The 16,109-nt window shown below is 44.4% G+C and overlaps 1 protein-coding gene across 4 annotated transcripts in view; it reads left to right on the top strand.

Moving 5' to 3' along the window:
* The window catches only part of LOC121880409 (excitatory amino acid transporter-like), a 119,701-nt gene that overhangs the window by 37,790 nt on the left and 65,802 nt on the right, over window positions 1-16,109 (top strand). For 2 of the 4 annotated variants that reach the window (XM_042387598.1, XM_042387602.1), the window contains exon 3: window positions 1,634-1,678. The exons of the other annotated variants lie outside the window; for them this stretch is intronic. In XM_042387598.1, the coding sequence (XP_042243532.1) occupies window positions 1,634-1,678 (45 nt within the window). The remainder of the gene's footprint in view (window positions 1-1,633; window positions 1,679-16,109) is intronic. 4 annotated transcript variants of the gene reach the window in all.

Genomic DNA, 16,109 nt, shown 5'->3' with positions numbered 1-16,109 from the left:
AAAAAACGAGAGAAAAGAAACACTAACCACCCATCGTTACACAAGCATTCTCAAGCTGCATCTAACGATGACTCCAGCGAGCCAGTTGTTTAATCAGCTGGTCGGTACATGTGTGAGTAATTATGTATGTTGAAGGTCCACTCTTGTGTGTGCCCGTCTCGCCTTACTGCGTCTCTCGACCCCACTTGGGGGTTTTCCATTGTCGGTGCAAAGTTGAGGTCCCCCTTCACGTAGGACCTAAGGATGAAGAAAGTCGCTGTGTTCCTTGAGTAGAGAGAGTGGTGGTGTTCCTTGAGTAGAGAAAGTTATCGTGCTTGTTCCTTGAGTAGAGAGAGTCGTGGTCTTCCTTAGTAGAGAGAGTGTCATGGTGTTCCTAGAGGAGAGAGAGCCGTAGTGTTCCTTGAAAGCAATTTCATGTACTTCGTATATAAAGTTGTCGCGTTCCTTGAGAGCTGTAACACCCACTGCATGTCAATACCACCCAAGTCATAATGTCCCAAACAATATGCAGGGTGGGGCAAGTTGAGGTGGGGTAGGGCAGGGCAAGGCTGGGCAGGACGGGAGTCGGGCATCACGCTGGAGGCACGTGTATTTCATCGTCTCTCTCTCTCTCTCTCTCTCTCTCTCTCTCTCTCATCTATTTTATCTGCGTCTCAATCTATCTAATCCATTTAATATATCTATCTATCTATCTATCTATCTATCTATCTACCTAACTAATCATAGTATAGAACGTGTGTGCGTTTCTATACAGTATATATAAATAATAATAAAAGCAGCCAAACAAATAAGCTTGTTTCGTAACACACACACACAAGCATGTCGTGTTGTGCAATCGACTCATCCGTTACTCGTGGCTCACAACAGTTACTCGTGGCTCACAACAGTTACTCGTGACTCACAACCGTTACTCATGACTCACAACCGTTACTCACATTTAGTTTTATGAGTCTTGAACTTATTCTCGTAATATCATTGAGTATTTTTGAGGATCACGTGAAGATTAGGTACCACAGTTTATATGATCTTATGATTAACCACCCTAACAGTAGTCTAACCTAACCTAACCTAACCTAACCTAACCTAACCTAACCCAACCCTAACCTAACCACCCTAACAGTAGTCCTAACTAACTAACCTAACCTAACCTAACACCCTAAGGACAGTAGTCTAACCTAGCCAACCTAACCCCTAACAGTAGTCCACAACCTAACCTAACCACCCTAACAGTAGTCTAACCAACCTAACCTAACCTAACCTAACCACCCTAACAGTAGTCTAACCTAACCTAACCTAACCACCCTAACAGTAGTCTAACCTAACCTAACCTAACCACCCTAACAGTAGTCTAACCTAACCTAACCTAACCTAACCTAACCACCCTAACAGTAGTCTAACCTAACCTAACCTAACCACCCTAACAGTAGTCTAACCTAACCTAACCTAACCACCCTAACAGTAGTCTAACCTAACCTAACCTAACCTAACCTAACCTAACCTAATCTAATCTAACTACCAGGAAGTGTTAGGATGGTCTTATCATCAGGTGAGATAATCCTCTACACGTGATCCAGTTTTGAGACTTGTATGTGATAAATTGGGTGTCCTCATAAATCCCTTCTCTTGTCTTCAGGTGAGGGGCGCATGGAGAACCAAAGTCAAGATGCGCACGCAGGAGGTGAGTAAGGAGCTTCAACTGCGCATGCGTGAAATCTGAGTATTGAACGCGTCTTATATGAGAATATATTTTTATCATTTTAACCTGATGCAATTTGACCTCTCGTGACCTCGCATGATCATAAGAAGTTTACCCACATAGGTGTTGAGGTGATTATAGGACAGGTGCTTAACTCTTTACTTTTATATGTAGGGGGTGGGTAGGGAGGAAGGGGGTGGTGGATAAATAGGGGATGGGAGCAGGGAGAAGAGGTAATTGGCGGAGGAGGAGGGGGGGGGAGGACATGAACACTGTCTGGGGAAAGGTTGTCATTAGTTGTTACGGGATATATTCACCACGTGGTCTCAGTGTCTCGCCACGGCTTTGATGACACAATCTAGCTCAAACACACACAGAGAGAGAGAGAGAGAGAGACAGAGAGAGAGAGAGAGAGAGAGAGAGAGAGAGAGAGAGACTACATAACATTGCCTTAACTGCTGAGGGGCTGGGATACACGCCGTCAGAAGTAAGAAATTACCCACCACTGCACCATAGGTAAAACAAAACCTGTCATTGATAAACTGTAAACGAGGTGATTTGCGATGAAAGTCACTGCGGGTGCCCTGCACTGACGTAATCACGAAGACAGTCATCAGGTGCCCCATTGACATCACTGAAGACAGCGGGTGCCCCGTAATTGACGTAATCACGAAGACAGTCACTGGTGGGTTGCCCTGTAATTGACGTAATCACGAAGAAGTCACTGGTTGCCCTGCAACGACGTAATCGAAGACAGTCACCGGTGGGTGCCCCGTAATTGACGTAATCACGAAGACAGTCACTGATGGGTGCCCCGTAATTGACGTAATCACGAAGACAGTCACTGGTGGGTGCCCCGTAATTGACGTAATCACGAAGACAGTCACTGGTGGGTGCCCCGTAATTGACGTAATCACGAAGACAGTCACTGATTAGAGGATGATACATTGACGTCAGAGCAGCAGGCATATGACGTGTACGAGTAGCGGCGGCGCCTTATATAAAAGGAGCGTGATAAACGAGTAGCATTTTATCTTTATTGTGTTGTCGTGTGTGTATGAGTTAAAGGCCCACACCGCGCTAAACACGAGTAGACATATAAAGATAGATAGATATGTAGATAGTTAGATAGATAGATAGATAGATAGATAGATAGATAGATAGATAGATAGATAGATAGATAGATAGATAGATAGATAGATAGATAGATTGATAGATAGTTAGATAGATAGATATATAGATAGATAAATAGATAGATAGATAGATAGATAGTTAGATAGATAGATAGTTAGATAGATAGACAGATAGATAGATAGATAGACAGATAGATAGATAGATAGATAGATAGAGATGCAGAAGCTGGTGTTAGGTGTTGTATTGACCAACTGTGTCATTGGTAGACCACACACACACACACGTGGGGGGATCTCGTGGATTAGATACAGGTTCTGTTTGTATGATTTGCACACACACACACACACACACACACACACACACACACACACACACACACATACACATTGATCCCTTCCTGGTGCTTCCGTCAAGTAGCAGTGACACCAGGGACTTCCCCTCACCATCCTCTAACCACCATTCGGGCGGTTTGAGGATTTAATGAGACTTTTTTAGTTTAACAAATTTATTGGCAGAGCTTGTAGTACAGTTTGCCTATTCTGAGTAATTCAGTCAGGTCTTGACACTGAGGGTGGTATCACTTCTCACTGTCACGCAGGACAGAGGTTCATACACAAAGAAATACATCATATTCATTAACAACTATAAATGTATAGAGGTCAGATTCATATGGGTAATGTCACTGTTCACTGCCATGCAGGACAGAGGTTCGTACACAAAGAGATGCATCATATTCATTGACAGTACATATACATATATGTAAACACACACACACACATATACATACATATACGTATATACATACACATATACATGTACACGTACATATACATGCACACACGCACACATACATACATATACGTCGGTCAGATTCATGTGGGTAATGTCACTTTCCACTGCCATACAGGACAGAGGTTCGTACACAAAGAATGCATCATATTCATTGACATTATATATAGGTCAGATTCATGTGGGTAATGTCACTCTTCACTGCCACGCAGGACAGAGGTTCGTACACAAAGAAGGAAATACATCACATTCACCAGCAGCATATATAGGTCAGTGGATCACATACATTGGAGTCATATTCTAATTGAAGACTAATCAGTGTGGGCTAGCAAATTTGGGATAAACAGCAAGAATGTCCTCAAGCACACCTGATTCAATGAAGTAATTACATAGTTCAAGATACAGTAAGTCAGGTGGCCTGAAGTCTTTGACAGTGTCACATTCAATAATATAGTGTTCAAGTGTATGCTTTAAAGGTTTATCACAAAGTTTACATGCTGAGTGTTCTGGTATGGGTACAGCGTTACTAACTTGCCAGATGTGTCTGTATCCTATCCTAATTCTGGCCACGACTACATCACATTGTCTGGTTCTGTCCTTATGCTGGCCATACCGGTACCTCTTGTTACAAAATTTGTCATATTTACTAATGCTACAACTGTCAGGTCTCTCTGCATTTCTCACTTCTTCTAGATCAGAGTTCATGATTCTGACTTGAATGTTTTTAATTACAGCATTGGACAGACCAAGGTCACGGTCAACATTTTCTTTCTTACATGCCTCATTGGCCAGTCTATCAGCACGGTCATGATACCTGATTCCTACATGGGACGGAATCCACACAAATTCGATACGAAAGTTGTTCTCATTGGCAGTTATCACATTCCTTTTAATATCACATACAACTTTAGACATAGAGCCTGACGGGCTGTTCATTGATTTCAAAGCACTTTGAGAGTCACAGAATATCACCCCACCTCCATTTTCTTTGAGGTAGTCTGTGGCTAAGTAGATTCCAGTTAGTTCAGTTTGTGTTGTGCTGGCCCAGTTGTTCAGCCTTTGTTTGTTTGACACTATCATCTCTTTTTCTTTATATATTACAATTGCACAGACTGTTCTACCTGTGTTTGTCTGCACACAACCATCAGTAAAAACATAACATTCACTTGATTTAATACTCTCTATGTGTCTGTTAATAGTTTGTAGTGTGACACATCTCATCACATCGGTGTTTAACATTTGCTTACTACCAACAGGAGTGTAATTAATAGGAACTGATATGTCCAGCCAAGGAGGAATGGCATTAATGGGTTCGTCTGGGGTGATTGGGACATTCAGTTTCAAGAGATCTGCAACACTTTTATGAAGCCACGCCCCAAAGAGAGTCTTAATGAGACTTGTGACGTTAAACTCGAACACTATAATTCGATCAAACTTGTTGAATACAATTAATTTTAGTATTTCAAATAAATCACACATAGGCAATCACATAAATGTCTAATCCAATATATTTTTACATAACAATCATAGCTGTGTAATTAGTCTAATCTTAACACTTACAATGAGTACTTAATTTGCCATATTTTTATGTCGTCACAATGATAAACGATGCAATGGACACAGTCTACCTGTGTACACAATAAGTGCAAGTTAAACTTACGTGTTGAAAGTCTTCAGGAGAAACAGGTTAGGTGTTGGTGGTGTGATGGGGATAGCTACTGTACAGTGAGGCACTGGCGGTGCCCTGCTGGTCACCACGTGATCAAGTTGGCTACTTCAAACTCGCTGTGTCAGGCGTATTATACGCAAACAAGCTCACCTCACACCACCCAACACCTCAACCTACTCTGGGTCTCTCATCTGCCTCCATCTCAACACTATATACTGTATACGGGCAGGCACGCCCAATAAACATGACATGAATTATAGCCTAACATAACGTTTGTTTATGTGTCATCATAATTCAGTACCGCTTGCGGTAACAATCCTAGTACTCAAAAGATCCTACGTTAAATTTTTCTCCCCAAAACTCAACAAATCGTAAGTTAGATTTTCTCTTAAATGCATCGTTTGATAATTTTTCTTTTTACCCTAACTACAAAAAAAAAACCGCGTTACATTCCCCTAAACTTAAAGAATCCTCCATTATTTTCCCCTAAACTTAAAGAATCCTCCATTATTTTCCCCTAAACTTAAAGAATCCTCCATTATTTTCCCCCTAATTTATCGTACGTCAATTTCTTCACAAAGTCAAGGATTGAACATTAACATTTTCTCCCTAACTTCTATAAAGCTATACTAAAATTAAGGATTCTCGTAAAATCGTAATTTATATTTCCCCTTAAGTCGAAGAGGTAGAAAGATGTTCAATTAAGTTACGATACAAAAACAAAATAATTCTCAAAGATTCTTATGTTGTATTTTACCTCTGATTAGAGATTTAGGAATGTACTTATTCACTTTAGCAACTTAGGAAATATTAATGGTTATAAGGTTATACGTTAATTTTTCCTCGTAAGAGATATTATGAAAATGTATCTGCCTGGCTCACATAAAATGCCAGTGGCGAGATCTTGGCGACAATGACTTAGAAATTGTCCCTTTGTGTGTCTGTTAGTACAATGAAGCCTTCTGTTGTGTGTCTGTTAGTACAATGAAGCCTTCTGTTGTGTGTCTGTTTGTGCGTTGTGCTGTGGTGGTGGCGTGCTTCAGGTGGTGTTGGTCTGTCGCGGGTAGGTAGTCGGTGTTGGCGTGTTTTGGCTAACTGGCGGCGTGTTCTGGGCGTACCCTGATGTAAACTTGGCGGGATGAGCCAAGCACAGACATAGGCAGGGTGACGCAAGTAGACTGTGTTAGCCGGGCAGGGAAGGTAAATCAAGCAGAGACAGACAAGGTGAGCCAAGCAGACAGAGTTTGGCTCCAGCGAGGTCGGGCGCCGTACTCAGAATGTAAACACGTCAGTCATACTGTTCAAGAGCAGACTAAATTGACGGTTATGTCCTGTTATTTTCTTATCATTCTTACTTCATTTATTCATCTCTCAGCCGTTATTAAATCTGTTTCGTTATTGTTAGCGTGAACTATTATTGCTTACAGTAGGTGGTGTTGAACGTGTCAGAGGAGGGCGATGTAACGGGGGGTTCAGGTTTTGGTGGTAAGGTTTGTTATGTGGTTTACGTACCATCATGTACGACTTTAATATTCTCACAAGTGATTTACGACCACCCTGTTGTTAGCACCTCCTCCTCCTCCTCTAGCCCTCACAAATCCTACCACATCACTGCTTTCACCGACCTTACCCTTTCCCTCTTCCCTCTTGGCACTGTGCCTCGCTTCCCCCATTTCCCTGCCCCCGCCCCTTCCCTCCCTCCCAGGTCATGCCACCTGCAGTGTCTTCACGTAAGGTTCACATGCGCTGGTGGTAGAAGCGGTACCGTTCTTGCCTCGCAAGCGAGACGTCACGGGTTCGATTCCCGGGCCGGGACCCCATTAGTCCCTGTTCACCTAGCAGTAAAGTAGGTACCTGTTGTAAGTCGAAAGTTGCGAATTCGTATTCAGGGACAAGTTTTTGGAGCTTCCAATAACTTGATGACATACACCATTGACTCTTCAGGCTTCTACGCCCTTCACTCTTCAGGCTTCTACGCCCTTAACTCATGAGACATAAGGCAAGCATGAACTTAGCATGCTTCCCTGTTGGGCGCTGTAAACGCTTCTGCGCTTCACCTTACACAAGGATGTAGGGGGGTGCCCAATAAAAAAAAAAAAAATAGTTCACATTCCCTCTATACACGCTCTCTCTCTCTCCACACACACACACAGACACACGGTCCTTAACCCTTGCCTTTCTTGCTTTTTCATACACACTTCCTCTCCATACACGCCTCCTCCACACACACCTCCTCCACACACGCCTCTCCATACACGCCTCCCTCCATACACGCCTCCCTCCACACGCCTCCCCTCACACGCCTCCTACACCCCTCTCTCCATACACGCCTCTCCCCCGCCCCCTCTCCCTCCATACACCCCTCCCTCCATACACGCCTCCCTCCATACACCCCTCCCTCCATACTTGTGTGTGTACAGGTGTTCTCAGGTGCAGTCGTACTAACCAGCCCTCTCCACCACTATTAATATTACTGTCATATATTTGGCATTAGAGACGGGGCCGCCTTCCCTTCCCTGTATACCTCGACCTCCTGCGTCCTTGTGGGCGTTAAAGTGCCATCCAGACCCAGTGCCACACGGGCCAAAGTGCCCTTCTTTGGGTATAGAAAGAGCAGTCTTATGTGGGTTAGTCTCAGAGGGCCATTTCATGAATGGCACTCACACCGGCTTGCTGAGGCGGGTGCCAACCTCTCTCTAGCTCTCTTTCTCTCGCCGTGATATATCGAGAGCGGTAAATGCAGTATATTGATAGACTGCGTATGGAGGTGTAATAGATTGGATAGATTGTGTGTTTGGGGATGGTAGATTCGATAGATTGTCCAAGTGAGTATTCAATAGTTTTATACGATAGATGGGGTGCATGAGCGGATGTGACATATTGTCTACTGGGAATAAACAAGACACCATACATGTGAGTAGAAGCGATAGATCTCGTGAGAAAGTACAATGGACAAGATAGACACGCGATAGATCTCTCCCCTCCCCCTATCTGTCCTTTTTCTTTCGTCATCCCTTTTTATCCCTCCCCTCCCCTCGCCTCCCCTCCCTTCCCCTCGCCTGCCTTCCCCTCCCCTCGTACCTCACTGCACCCCCCACTACGCACCTATGACGTAACCAGCGTTAAAATAGTGAGGTGGGTCCGGGGGGGGGGTGCTCGTCTGGCTCACTCGGCTCCTCTCTCTAATAAGGTTAACGAAACTTTAAACTTCTTGCTTTGTCTCTGACACAGGTGAGGGCAGGAGGGTCTCTCACACACACACACACACACACACACACACACACACACACACACACACACACACACACACACACACACACACAGGTAAGAGGAGGGAGGAAACCTGTCACAGATACAGGTGAGGGAAGAGAGGTGACACAGAGGTGAAGGTAAGGGGGGGTACCACACACAGGTGAGGGGGGGTGGCGCCAGGGTGAAGGGAGATGGGTGTTCCTCGTGGCACTGATGGGATAAATATAGACTAAACCCATTTATCTAAGATACCATTTCGTTCAACTGTCTATACATACCCCTTGCTCTCACCCCCCCTTACCCTTACCCTTACCTCACCCCCTTACCCTTCCCTCAACCTCCCTGTCCTCCTCCTCATCCATCTGCCCTTCATTTCTCCTCTCGTATTCCCTCTCCCCTCATCTCCCAATCCTTTCCCCACCTCTTTCCATGCATTTACTCTCTCTCTCTCTCTCTCTCTCTCTCTCTCTCTCTCTCTCTCTCTCTCTCTCTCTCATCCTCCTCCTTTCTCTGTAGTCCTTCTCCTCCCCTTCATCTCATCTCCCATTCTCCTTTAGTCTCATTCCCTCCTTTACCAACTCTTCTTTCCAACCCATTCCTCCCCCCCTCACTTCTGTCATCTCTTTCCCTTCCATCCTCCGCAACATACCCTCCCTTGGTGGTAGAGTGGTACCGCTCTTGCCTTCGCACGCGAGATGTTACGGGTTCGATTCCCGGGCCGGTGGAAGTTGTTTGGACACACTTCCTAGCCCCCATTAGTCCCTGTTCACCTAGCAGTAAAGTAGGTACCTGGTGTAAGTCGAAAGTTGCGAATTCGTATTCAGGGAGTTGTTGGAGCTTCCAATAACTTGATGACATAAACCACTGACTCTTCAGGCTTCTACGCCCTTAACTCATGAGACATAAAGGCAAGCATGAACTTAGCATGCTTCCCTGTTGGGCGCTGTAAACGCTTCTGCGCTTCACCTTACACAAGGATGTAGGGGGGTGCCCAATAAATAATAAAAAAAAATAATAATAAAAAAAGTTTGTCGTCTGTGAAGAATACGGAGTTTTTAGTCCACAAACGTGACAGCTCCCTTGGCCTACATTGAAACATTCCCTCTCCGAATATGGACGTCTCAGCTGATCGCTCCATCCATCTGAGAACCAACTGACAAAAACGAGAAGGATACTCCAAAAGTGGTTCAGTAGATGGAAGCATTTGTTCTTGGAGGTGAGGATGACGAGACACCTTAAATAAATCCGTGTTGGATATGGCTGCCGTGGGCGCAGTGGTTAGGTTGCTTAACAAAATGGGGCTGGGGGTAAGGTGTGGAAGAGGTCAGGTAGGTATTGTCTTAACGAGATTAAACTCAAACACGTAGGTCTTCCTGACGTAGGTGAGTGTCCCGGCTGCTGGTGGTGGTGGTGGTGTTGTTGAGTAATGGTGGTGGTGGTGGCTGATAATGGTGGTGACTGATAGTGGTGGGTAATGGTGGTGGCTGATGGTGGTGGGTAATGGTGGTGGCTGATAATGGTGGTGACTGATAGTGGTGGGTAATGGTGGTGGCTGATAATGGTGGTGACTGATAGTGGTGGGTGGAGGGCACTACCCAGCAACACCAGCACCTCCTTTTACTTCTTCACATCTTCTCCTCATCCTCCTCTTGTCCCTTCTCTTAACCATATACCAGGGACACTGTGTTGACCCGGGCACTGCTGCTCACACCCTTCTTATCTATATATCTCCCTGTTAACTGGCGACATCGCTTCACTTGTTGGCTAACTCCCTTCCTCCCTCCCTCCTCCTACCCTTACCTCCTTCCCTCCTCTCCTCCCTACCTCCTCCCCTCCCATCCCTCCTTCCCTCCTCCCCCTCCCTCCCAGGATTGAAGAATTTGTCTGACCCTGGCTGATAAGAATGCCTGTTTCTTCTCTCGTTTTTTTATTTCTTCTCTTGTACAGCAAAATCCATTCACTTAATTCACTTTGTTTAAATGTCAAAAAGTTTAGGATCCCAATAAAGATTTTAGTTTAGACCCTCCAAGCTTATTTTCGCCTGAGTATTAAACACCCTCAATGCTGCCTGATGGGGTTAGGCTAGGTTAGGTTAGGTTAGGTTAGGTTTGTTTTGGTTAGGTTAGGTTTTATCCGCTACACAGACACTACAGGTTGTTGGTTATTGATAGCTTTAGTCTTAAGAGAGAGGGAACGTATTTCATCTTGCCGTGTAGTATCAGACTACCTCCTATGGCGGTGAGGCTGCTTGTTTTCCTCACCCTTGACACCCTAAGTAAACACAGCGGCTAGTAATGGAGTGAGCGGCGCGATAGGAGAGTGAAGGTTCTGTGAGAAAGGGTGGCGGAAGGTTCTGTGAAGAGGAAAGGGTGGGAAGGTTCTGTGAGAAAGAGGTGGCGAAGGTTCTGTCCTGTGGAGAAAGGGGGCGGAAGGTTCTGTGAGAGAAGGGTTCTGTGAGAAAGGTTCTGTGACAAAAGGGTGAGAAGGTTCTGTGAGAAAGGGTGGCGGAAGGTTCTGTGACCAGAAGGTTCTGTGAAAAGTTCTGGAAAAGGTGGCAGGAAGGTTCTGTGAGCAAAGAAGAGGTGGAGAAAGGGTGGCGGAAGGTTCTGTGAGGAAGAAAGGGGGGACGGAAGGTTCTGTGAAGAAAAAAGGTTCTGTGAAAGGAAGGTTCTGTGAAAGGTGGCGGAAGGTTCTGTGAAAGGGGAAGGTTCTGTGTTCTGGAGAAAAGGTTCTGTGGCGGAAGGTTCTGTGAGAAAGAGAAAGGGGTGGTTCTGTGAGAAAGGGTGGGAAGGTTCTGAAAAGGTTTGTGGAGAGGTTCTGTGGGGGGGCAAGAAGGTTCTGTGAGAAAGGGTGGCGGAAGGTTCTGTGAGAAAGGAAAGGGCGGAAGGTTCTGTGAGGTGGCGGAAGGTCTCTGGGAGAAAGAGGGTGAAGCAAGAGAAAGGGTGGCGGAAGGTTCTGTGAGAAAGAGGAGGGAAGGTTCTGTGAGAAAGGGTGGCACTGTGAGAAAAGGGGTCTGTGAGAAAAGGAGAAAGAGGGGCGGAAGGTTCTGTGAGAAAGGGTGGCGGAAGGTTCTGTGTGAGAAAAGGGGCGGAAGGTTCTGTGTGAGAAAAGGATGGCGGAAGGTTCTGTGAGAAAGAGGGGTGGAAGGTTCTGTGTGAGAAAGGAAGAAGGTTCTGTGAAAAGGGTGGCGGGTTCTGTGAGAAAGGGTGTGGAAGGTTCTGTGAGAAAAGGGTGGAAAGAAGAGGAGAAAGGTTCTGTGAAAGGGGGGATTCAGAAAGAAAGATTTGTGTGAGAAAGGGGGCGGAAGGTTCTGTGAGAAAAAGGGGGCGGAAAGGTTCTGTGAGAAAGGGGCGGAAGGTTCTGTGAAAGGGGAAGGGTGGCGGAAGGTTCTGTGAGAAAGGGGGGCGGAAGGTTCTGTGAGAAAGGGTGGCGGAGGGTCATATTCTAAGTTACGGGTATATAGACAATTGATAACAGCGTAAACAGAATAGATGATTGAATACTCTAGTGTTGATGGGCGGTGGGTTTTGATCCTAAATATAGCTGGTAATTATAAACAACTGATAAGAGCCTCGATTCTCTTAAGTTTTCGAGGTTTTCTTTATATTATTTAGACTCGAGTTCTTTGTGTTGGTGAATAGGGAGTTTGATCCTTTTGTGTTGATGGACAGAGAGTTGGATCCTATTGTGTTGATGGATAGAGAGTTGGATCCTTTTGTGCTGATGGATAGAGAGTTGGATCCTTTTGTGTTGATGGATAGAGTTGGATCATAGTGTGTTGATGGATAGAGAGTTGGATCCTTCTGAGAACTATAAGTACTGAGACATCGGATACTTGGTTTTAAATTATCTCTGAATAATGTTTATATTATTTGTAACGTCATGAAAGAGGTGATTCATATATTTACGAGTGTGGGTAATGGTGGATGATGTGGAGCGGTCGGGAACATTGGGTGGATGAGGGTGATGGTTGATGTGGAGCGCCTGGGGTACACTAGGAGGATGAGGATGATGGTGGGTGATGGCGGGTGCGACAGGGGTACACTAGGTGGATGAGGGTGATGGTGGATGCGACAGGGGTACACTGGGTGGATGAGGGTGATGGTGGGTGCGACAGGGGTACACTAGGTGGATGAGGGTGATGGTGGATGCGACAGGGGTACACTAGGTGGATGAGGGCGGGTGGGGCAGAGGTACACTAGGTGGATGTCTCCGGGTCGTGAAATGGACGGGAAGCGCCTCAGTATAGTACATCCACCAAAGCAATCAGAGAGAAGGCGTGACAGCTTATGACAGAAGTGTGTGCGTGTGTTGTTTTAAATCAGGTCACTCTGCGTCCCTGCTGGAAACAAAAACCCGAATGTTTCAACACCACTCACATACCACACACACACACACACACACACACACACACACACACATAATGGAAACAACAGTCTCTCTAATATGATAAGGTCGGTTGTTCTGGGTAATTACAGAGACACTGATGGGTTGAGGCCAAACACATTGAATAAACATCCTTATTATTCAAGTTTTGCTAACCTAAATACTGGTGAGGTTTTTAATCTCTGATGAATAATATCCTAATTAGACTGCACAATACACATACTGTGTGTATATATATATATATATATATATTTATATATATATATATATATATATATATATATAAAATTCATCATGCAGTCCATGAACATAGTACTTAACCCTATGAGTCCTGGAGGGTTAGATCATCATCCTCAATGGGTTAAACCATCGTCCTTAAAGGGTTAACCAAAGGATAATTTATATATAATTTGCCCCGCAAGGGGGCTACTTCATTGGGCACCCCATTGCATCCTGTGCAAGGCGTAGCGTCATGGTCAGGCCAGATTTTTTTTTTTTATTGGGCACTCCCCTACATCCTTGTGTAAGGTGAAGCGCAGAAGCGTTTACAGCGCCCAACAGGGAAGCATGCTAAGTTCATGCTTACCTTATGTCTCATGAGTTAAGGGCGTAGAAGCCTGAAGAGTTAGTGGTTTATGTCATCAAGTTATTGGAAGCTCCAAAAACTTGTCCCTGAATACGAATTCGCAACTCTCGACTTACACCAGGTACCTACTTTACTGCTAGGTGAACAGGGACTAATGGGGGCTAGGAAATATGTCCAAACAACTTCCACCGGCCCGGGAATCGAACCCGTGACATTTTGCTTGCGAGGCAAGAACGGTATCGTTTCTACCACCGGTCCCCCCAAGGCCAGATATCGCTGACTCCCCCCTATGGCCTACTGAACCTAACCTAGCAACAACCTAACCTATCCAAACTAAACCAAAGCAAATTTAATAAAGCGTAACTTAACCTAAACCAGATCTAACCCTCGTGTTCACGCATCAGTTCTACAAGTCAACATTCTAACTAAATATTGGTTAGGTTAGGTTTGGTTAGGTTAGGTTTGGTTAGGTTTGGTTATGATAATGGAGGTTGTGATTGTTACCGTTGTGGTGTAGTACTGTGTGTGTGTGTGTCGTAGAGAGAAGAAAAACACAGAGATATATAATGTACATACCATACTGGATCAAAGCAAAGACCTGACTTACCGCCACACACACACACACACACACACACACACACACACACACACACACACACACACACACATAAAATGCTCATATACTTACATAAGAGCAACTCCCGACCCAGTATAGCTTATGGGGGGTAAATAATCCTAATGGGTGTAAAGCCTGTTAGCCTCCCGGTGTTGTGGTAGTTGGGTGGTTGAACTGCCCTGGATTGGATGGTGTGGTCAGATTATGTGGTTGGACGGTGTGGGTATGGTAGTGGATGTGATTGGACGGTGTGGTTGTAGGTTGTTGTTGGATGATGTGGTTGTGGGTGTGGTTATAGGGTGTACAGTAGTTGTAGTTTGTGGTTGGATGGTTTGGGTGTGGGTGTTTATGTTATTTGCGAGCGTTGATAGGCCTATGTTATTTGCGATAGGCCTATGGATATCCGAGGACATAACTAAAGTACCTCGTATAAGGGTATGAAAAAATTACAAATAGAGTATTATTGGGATATTGGTATTGAAACCTTCATTTGAAAGGATTTAAAGCCTTTATAATAGATTCTAGTGATTGTTTTGTTTACATTTCGTGTTTGCCTCCTCCTATAGTCCTATAATAATAAACGTTATGATTTTGTTTAATAGAGGATATGAACCACAATTAAGAGGATTGGATTTCAATATGGTGCAGTAAATGAGGGAATTGTTGTATTTCTTTTGATCCTAATTAGCTTTCACTTGTTTATTAAATCAGAGAGTAGTGTAGAAAGTTAGAGGAGTGAACGTACTGAAAGGTGACCGAGGCCATAAACACCCGCTGACCTCCACCTACTGAGGTCCAGGTGATCTAAATAAGATGTAGGAGCTGACGAGTTAATAAGGTGAGGTGTGTGTGTGTTTGTTGTTCTTCACAGACAACCTCGCCTAGTGTCATCTGCCCACCTGTGATGTTTGTTGTTAAAATTCTCAACATTATGGGTTAGCCATTTTACCTCCCAGCCTACCAGGTCTTTATATTAAAATTCTACACTACCTCTCCCTGGTAACAGCATTATACAGTATTGAAAAAACAAACATTTAAATTATTTATCAATAGCCCCTCTTCTTGTTTGTCTTTCCGCTGTCATATTCAAAACTGATATTTACAAAACTTTTTTCAGTTCAGGAATTAAATTGATTATCAATTTTTGTTTATCATTGATCCATGTGACGTTAGTGTCGGCCTGCGATGAGCTGATGGCAAGATACCGTTTATATTATTTTTTGTTATCTTCAAGATGTAATACATGAAAATTGTTCTGCAAAAAAGATAAATTGTTGAGTGGAGGATATGTTTCCCTTATACAGTAAAATATATATCTTAGAGACCTCAGTAAATATCATCATCCTTTTTACGTTTTCAGCAATAATCCAAGAAGCAGAATGTTGAGGATTGTTGACCATGACGCCGGCACGCGGCAGGCAGCAGTAGTAATGACATCTAGCGGTCACTAGTGGTAACACTCGAAATTTTCCACAATGACGTAACTACGCTCGTTCATACCACTGTTTAACAGCTCCTAAACGTTTGAACACCTCGTCGTTTTTGTAGTTGTAGACGAAATGAGACACAATCACGAATCGTTGGTATAGGAGATATAAATTAGGTATTGGCAACTGATGTCACTTTTTGCCAGACACGTGATCAAACTCCGCCTATTTTGTTTACATTCCCTCGGTACCAACATTTTCTAGGGATACGAAGACAAGGAAGTCAATTAGAAAAGTACTACGATGAACTAAAGAGATTAAGAGGGGAAACAGCCTGTGCAGAGGGCAGGAATAGCCCAGCTGACTCGTGACACGTGCTTGTGGAGTGAGCAGAGCGGCCGCGGAAGTTTCCGTTGCTTATCCCCGCAGACTTGGGGAACACCGGACCTTTTCCCCTCTTGGTTTGTCTCTTTCCTGTCTTATCGCTTCTATTAGGGGTCTGTGGTTAATTTAGATCAGTGTTGGAGGAGCTTGGGCTGTAGATCATCTGTGAG

Source organism: Homarus americanus, unplaced genomic scaffold, assembly GCF_018991925.1.
Source record: "Homarus americanus isolate GMGI-L3 unplaced genomic scaffold, GMGI_Hamer_2.0 scaffold50165, whole genome shotgun sequence".
Taxonomy (NCBI): Eukaryota; Metazoa; Arthropoda; class Malacostraca; order Decapoda; family Nephropidae; genus Homarus; species Homarus americanus.
This window is presented reverse-complemented; position numbering and strand designations above follow the sequence as displayed.